The following is a 7,505-nucleotide window of genomic DNA, read 5'->3' as shown; positions in this document are numbered from 1 at the left end:
AAACTAGCTGAGAATTTGGTATACACATTTTAAGTAATCTGAGATTGATCATCTAGTACCCATACATTGGCAAACTACTTAGAGTTCAGAATGTCTCTGACCTTACACAGGGCAAAATGGCTGACCAAGGTTATTAAATTATAATTCTAGATGGTTCAGTGCACAAGAAAGAACAAAGACAGAAGGAGAACTCCAGTCAACACAATAGAACAAGAGACATGTAACCAGTCAACAAGTGTCTCCAGTTGGGATCATATCCCAAAATGGATCAACTTATAGTTATGGACCGGACAAAATCTCCTGCAAATATATTAAATAATTAACTTGCACCCTATCTTTTATCATATTTAAAGGCATATGTAAGGTGCTGTGTTCCAGATGTAATTCAATTGGTCACACTACTAGGCTTTAAGCGAAACATACTTTATTCATACCATATAGTTAAAATACAAGCAAAAGACAGAAGAATTGGTCAAAACTTAACTCTATTGGAAAACTTAACAAAATAATCGATTATGTAAATACAAACAGCAACTGTTCCAATATAGTAACATCGCATATACACAGCCTTGGCAAAGGCAAATTCAGTAAAACAGATTATCCCACCTGCAATTCTCACTTAAGAGAGAACCCCAGCTTTTCATTGTAACATAGAGAGGAATAACAGCTTCCACATCCAGCCTCAAGACTCCAGCAACTGCTGAAAGCTAAAACTGAAATCCTTGTTCTGTGGGAGCCTGACTCCATCCATTTATGCTGTTTCTATTGTTTACTGGCTTGGAGCAGTCCACTCAGCATGTCTACCTCAGTCTCTCTTTATTAAAGAAAACAGGACAAAATACACCTCTTTAAGCGATAGTATCGTTACCTTACAAACCTGTTTTTTGTAAGTGTAATTTTTTTGTACTTGGTTAGTGAAACTTAATCAGTTTTGGAAGGCTTTGTATGTTGAATGGATCTTGAAACTAATCAGGACTAGTAAACTGTAGATTGACCTATAAATCCCACTAAAATATCTCTCTGCATGCTGCACGTACTGAACATAGACTGGTGACACAAAGAATGAGGCTTGGTTATTACCCAGAGCCTGATACCCGCAGCAAATAGAGAATTTTTACATTAACACTGCTCCAAAACTTAACTGGATTTAAAATCCGGCCCAGCTACTATTTCTAATTGTTTTATAAAATTTCTATATTTTATATATATCTTTTGAGACTGTTTGATCAGTGCGATATATTCAAATTCCTCCAAACCCCTTTATTTTGTCTCTTTCCACACACAACAAAATGTATAAGAATAAAGAAACAAATGCTACTGGGTGAATCCAGTGTGGTCAGCATTTCATGAACAAAGCGTGAGTGTTTAGAATAATTGCAGCCAGATTATTGCTTGAAAACTAAAAACACGAGTAAAATCCTTAATTAGAAAGTTCTAAGGAGAATGAAAGTAAAGTGGGTACCAGAAGAATAGAGTATTAATTCATCTTTAGTTTTATCTGGAAAGGTCACTGCTAAATTAAATGGAAGGACGTATTTCACCGGAATGGTTATTTCTGACCTCGATGGAAAGACATAATTCACAAAGAGCACTTAGATATTCTTCCTTGCCAGCATCAAACTCCAAGGCATTTTTCATGGTATTCAATAGCGTCACGATGCTTCCCATATACTTGAACCCGAGAAGACCAAAGGCCTTACTGTCTCTGGGATTCCAGCGAAATCAGTGTTTTGCTATCCGCTCCAAGATTTTTCGACACCTTTCCTTTTCCAGTGAATCATAGTTCACTTGCATTACTTCCTCAAAGTGGATGATAGCGTTTGGTTTGGATTTTTTTACATTCAGCTCGAATAACCCAACCTGTAAACGTATTGCTTGCTTATTCTCGGGACGAATATCTTCCAGTTCCAGTAGATCACTGTAGATCTTCTCTGCTTCTTGAAGCTCTTCATTTATTGAATATATTACTGCAAGATCCAGTTGTGGATTAATAAATGATTGCCTGAGCTTAACTGCTTTTTTAAAATAGTACTTGCATTGATTAATCAAGTCCATTTTCTTTCCATTGGTAGAATTGTGAGGGTTATTTCTGTTTGAAGCTTTGATCATATGCAATAGCTGGCTTTTGTAACATAGACCTATTTGATGGTACAGGAAGGCAGAATTTGGGGTATTTGCCAATGATTCCCTCAGCAGCTTTAATGATTTGTCTATTTTACTGGCTTTTCTGTAAAACTTTGCTGCGTATCGACGTACATATGGATGATGTCGGGACCTCTGCAATGCTCGCTCAACTAATGTGGATGCTTCCTCCTCTTGATTGAATTCCTGTAGTTTTAAAGCTAACAGCACCATGGCTTCAGCATGATCAGGATCTAGCTCCAGCACACGTCTAAACTGTTTTATTGATTCAGTGGATTTGTGACCCCCTGGGGTTCCAGAAAATCCTTCCAGACGATACAGAGCAGTGGCATAGCCAACATTCCACTCAATGTTGTCAGGATCTTTCTCCAGGGCCTTTGTAAAACATTTCTTTGCCTCTTCATAATATTGAGCGGCTGTAGTCAACAGTGACCAGCCCTTCTCTCCATAAAGCTCAGGTATCATTGCTGTAAACCGAGAGGCTTCAGGAAATAGTTTACAGACTGTCTCCAGCTTGTCGAGGTAGGACTGAGCCTCCTCCAGTTGGTCCATGTGATAATAAACCCAGACATAGTTTCCATAGGTGACCAAGATTCTTTTCTCAAATCCATCTCCATGTCTCTCCCTCAGAATCCTTTTAGCTTCCTTTAAATTCTGAATTGCCTCTTCACAGTTTCCTTGCAGACAGTTTATAAAGGCGAGATGGTTGTAAGACCTGGCTTGATATTTTACACCAGCCTGTATTGAATCTTCTAATCTTTGTTTCATATCATCCCAGTCGATGGTTTCTGTCTGTGGAGTCCACGTGAAGTGGCATTGAAGCCAATCAAGCTTCACTTTCAATGCATTCTTCTCTGTGTCACTGCAAGAAAATAAAATTAACCAAAAATTCATCTCTTTTCTCCCAACTTCTTTAGTGGTTGCTCCTGACTCCTGGGAATACTGATCATAGAAACCTTAGAAAGATCATCTCAACAAACAATTCTGCATAACAAAGTCCTGGCTGTTCACACACTTCTCTGCTTTTGCTTGCTGGTGTACTTACTATCTTCTCTGGCCATTTAATCTTCTTACTCAGTGTTCAAAAAAGCCTCACCCATATGGACTCTCAATGAGATAACTTATTGGTACAAGTTAACAATCTGCCTCTCATTTACCCAGTGCCTCTGTGTCTCATGTTACATTCCGTTCTGAAATGGAGCCCCCTCACTTAATCTACGCTGGCCATTTAACTTCTTACTCACCCCTCCTCCCTCATGCTAGTCCTGTATCTCTCTGTTAATCTGGACAATCAAGCTGCTCTTCCACACAGACCTTGCTTCAAACATACTGAGAGAGAATGTATCTGCGAAACAGAAAGCTGATCAGAAAAGCATTTCATTAACCAGTCAGAGGCTATTTTCCATGAACTGATTCTCATCCTGATGGAAACTTTCCACGATATCATTCTTGAGGTGATAGAATACTGCTTTAGCTGGATATTAAAGATTGTATGCACTATTTAAATGTATGCGAAGCAGCTCAGAGGAGGGTCTCTCAACTGATACCTTGGATCAGGTGGTTATCTCCTGAGGAAAGATGCGTCAGGCTGGGCCTCCTTCCACTGGAGTTCAGAAGAATGGGAGGTGGTTTTATCAAGGTATGGGATCGGAGAGACCTGACAAGCTGGATGCTGGAAGGATGTCTCCCCTTAGGGCTCAAACTAAGATACACCTTTTTAGAAATGAATGTTCTCCCGTTTCAGATGGAGATGAGGAGCATTTGCTTCTTCTGAGTCATGAGCCTTTAGAATTTGATCACCGACAGAGCTGTCTGGGAAGTGGATGGGGGGAAGGTATCATCGAGTATCTTTTAAGGCAAAGACGTATATAGTTTTGACCAGCAGGGAGTAAATGGCTATTACAGGTAAATGGAAATTTGGATCGGAGACCCTAATTAGATCAGCTATAAATGGCAAAGTAGACTAAAGGAACTGAATGGACTGCTTCTGTTCTTAACATATATGCTCTTTGTTTGCATTAACATGTGGCAAATAATGTTTTTAAACAAAATCAATGACTGTGTCCAACAAAAAAGAGTCTAACTATCTCCCTTTGATATTCAATGGCATTACCATCACTGAATCATTCACTATTAACATATCCAGGAGTTAGCATTAATGAGAAATGTAACTGGACCAGCCATAGAAACTCTCTGACTGCAGTGGCAATTAATTCACCTCCTGACTCCCCAAATACTGTCTGCCACCTGCAAGGCACAAGTCAGGAATACTTTCCAATCTGGATGAGTGCTAGTTCCTATGATGCTCTGAACATTCGGGATAAAGCATCCCTCTTGATGGACAGTCCATCTAACAGTTTCAACATTCACACCCTCTGCCATTAGTACACAATGTGTACCATTTACAACATGTAGGGAAATGATACATCAAGGCTTCTTCAACAATCCCTTTCAAACATGCAATCTATTCCATCCAGAAGGATAATGGCATCAATAGCATTGGACCCCTCAAAATCACGCTATCTTAAAACTAAACTGCCATTCCTTCACTGTGGCCATGCCAAAATCCTGGAGCGCCCTCCATAATAGCATATGGGTGTAAAAGCACTATGGGTGTAACTACAGCACATAGCAGATAAAGAGGTGCTGTACCATCACCACCACAATGGGAATTGAGAGGGGCAATAAATGTTTGCCCAGCTAATGATGCTGGCATCCCAAGAAGAAATCAAAATAACAATCCCAGCTCTATGGAATTCAATTTCTCTGTAATGATTGCTGTCAGAAAACAAGTTCCTTATTCAATTGTCTCAATGTAAATTTAAGTACTATTGAAATTCTAACAATTCTACCTCATAACACAGATCAGCTGGAAACTTACTGAATTCCTTTCTTAACTTCAAATCAGTTTCTAATGGTGAGTTGATTGGTAAGAATGTGTGTCATTCTGTCTTACAGCGGATTTATGTTTTTCTAACATGAATCACATGAAAATGCTTCCTGAATGTGCAAATGAGCCTGAAACTAGGAAAAGATACTCACAATTCAGAGACAGGAGGGAGAACACTGAGCTCCAGCTGATTATACCATACATGGTACGGACACATGAATATCTCACTTACCTCATGGTGATCTCAGAGGATACCCCAGCTGTTTGTTTTCGTTTCCTACTATTGCCTGAGGAGCTGGGTGATCAGAATAAAGGATACTCAGTTTCCAAAGCTACAAATATAAACACACCAACCACACCCTTCTAATCTGTCTGAGGAGCTGGATGTCCACACATATTTATATCTCTGATACACAGACACCAACCACACCCTACACATCTTTCAGATGCAGACTCCTTGATAGTGACATGAGGCATGAAATGACACGGAATGACAGGGAATTGAAACTAAAAAGTGATTCAGCAATTGCAGAAATGCACCATGACAGCGTGGCACAGTGGCTCAGTGGTTAGCACTGCTGCCTTACAGCGTCAGGGACCCAGGTTCGATTCCACCCTTAGGCATCTGTCCGTGCGGAGTTTGCATGTTCTCCCCATGTCTGTGTGGGTTTCCTCTGGGTGCGCAGGTTTCCTCTGGGTGCGCAGGTTTCCTCCCACAACCCAAAGTCTGCAGGCCAGATGAATTGGTCATGCTAAATTGCCCATATTGTTCAGGGATGTGTAGGTTAGAGGAAAATGCAGAGTAATAGGGGAATGGGTCTGGGTGGGATACCCTTCGGAGGGTCGGTGTGGATTGTTGGGCCAAAGGGCCTATTTCCACACAGGAGGGGATTCGATACAGAAGGTGATTCATCAGTTTTAGGTTTCCAGTGTCACTTAGATAAAAGAGCCTTCCCCTGATTACTGTTTATTATGAATGAGGATTGGACAGAGCACAGGGTCTGGCTCTGTAACACGTGTGAGGGGGGTAGTCTATCGGGAAGCAGTGATGCTGTAGTGGGGCTGTGCTGCTTCTCCAGTTACATCCAGCACGGCCTGTGTAACAGCCCATCCTGCACCAAGACCATCCCGGGCAGTGCCAGAAACCTCTGCTCTTCATCCTGGCATGGCAGAGCTCAGCCCTTCCACTGAGTGGCTGCTTTCTTTGTGAACGTCAATCAAGCAGGACCATTCCACGTGTTCATTTGTCCCTCCCCGAAGATCATTTATCCAATTTCAAACAGGGCCCAGCTCTGGTGATGTTGAAATGGCCAGAGTTTAGATGATTGAGAATAACGTGTGTTATCGTCACATCCTAGTGAACACTGGGGTATCTTTCTGGAGATGTCACAGTGGTTTTCTGTCTTTAGCAGGAAGTATTGCTGAATCCTCATAGGGAGGCCAGACCCTCGGGTCAGCTGCTCAGTTACAGGCTGCAGCAGGTATTGGGCAGCAGGGGCAGTGCCCTCTGGGATTGTGAGACACGGATCATTTCAATGGAGAGGTATACACCCCACAGAAACCCCTCTGTCAATATGGCGCTGGAGTCCTGCAGGCTTCTTGACAGTGACATGAGACAGGGAATGTACGCAGCATCTCAGTGAGTATTGTAATCAGTGTTCACTCATATATCACCCCATTAACATCGACAACCAAGTCCCGACACCAGAAGCTGTTTGTGGCCTCACTGTCACATGAATGATCCACCTCATGTGGCTGCACTTTTTCAATATTATTTGCACTGATGACATTACAGTGTCTGTCCACCAGCTTCCTAATTATGATCATGCTTTCCATTTTCCCAGCACCAGCCTGAATGTTACTGTCAGACAAGAGTCTGTACTCCAGAATTTGGTGATGTTCTCCTTGTCACCCAATTGGTGTCTACAGTCTGTCAGAAATCTGTTGACAAGGCCAAGGCCCAGCATCAGTCAAGCCCTCATGTTCAGGTTGAAACCAATCTCCAGGGCAGTTGAGATGACTGCATTAATTTATTGCTCTTTTTCCAATTCACCCACTGGACGTAGCATTGCTAGCTGGGCCAGCATGTATTGACTATCTGAAGTTCTCCTTGAGAAGATGGTGGTGAGCTGCCTTCTTAAACCACTGTAGTCAATGTGCTGTAGGTAGACCCACAATGCCCTCAAGGAGGGGATTCCAGGATCTTCCAGTCGAAGTGAGGGAATGATGAAATGTTTCTAAGTCATGATGGAGAGTGGCTTAGAGGGAAACCTGCAGGTGGTGGCGTTCCCATTATTATGGACCAGGCCAGACCCCTCAAAATATTTCAAGAAGGTAGCCCTGACCCTAACTTTGCCATTTGATTTAGATTAGATTAGATTACATTACATTACAGTGTGGAAACAGGCCCTTCGGCCCAACAAGTCCACACCGACCCGCCATACCCCTAACCTAACACTACGGGCAATTTAGC

The 7,505-nt window shown here is 41.9% G+C and overlaps 1 protein-coding gene across 2 annotated transcripts; it reads right to left on the bottom strand.

Moving 5' to 3' along the window:
* Window positions 1-515: 515 nt before the first annotated feature.
* Window positions 516-5,399, bottom strand: LOC122561063 (interferon-induced protein with tetratricopeptide repeats 1-like). Of its 2 annotated transcripts, none has more exons than XM_043712421.1 (2): window positions 5,185-5,264; window positions 516-3,004 (listed from the first exon to the last, which is right to left on the bottom strand). In XM_043712421.1, exons 1-2 carry the CDS (start codon window positions 5,247-5,249, stop codon window positions 1,723-1,725), a joined length of 1,347 nt encoding a protein of 448 aa, XP_043568356.1. In that variant the 5' UTR covers window positions 5,250-5,264; the 3' UTR covers window positions 516-1,722. The 2 variants fall into 2 exon arrangements, with proteins under 2 accessions (XP_043568356.1, XP_043568357.1); XM_043712422.1 differs by lacking the exon at window positions 5,185-5,264 and adding an exon at window positions 5,265-5,399 and having other exon boundaries at window positions 517-3,004.
* Window positions 5,400-7,505: the final 2,106 nt, after the last annotated feature.

Source organism: Chiloscyllium plagiosum, chromosome 22, assembly GCF_004010195.1.
Source record: "Chiloscyllium plagiosum isolate BGI_BamShark_2017 chromosome 22, ASM401019v2, whole genome shotgun sequence".
NCBI lineage: Eukaryota > Metazoa > Chordata > Chondrichthyes > Orectolobiformes > Hemiscylliidae > Chiloscyllium > Chiloscyllium plagiosum.
The sequence above is the reverse complement of the archived record's forward strand: the minus strand, read 5'-3'. Positions and strand labels throughout refer to the sequence as shown.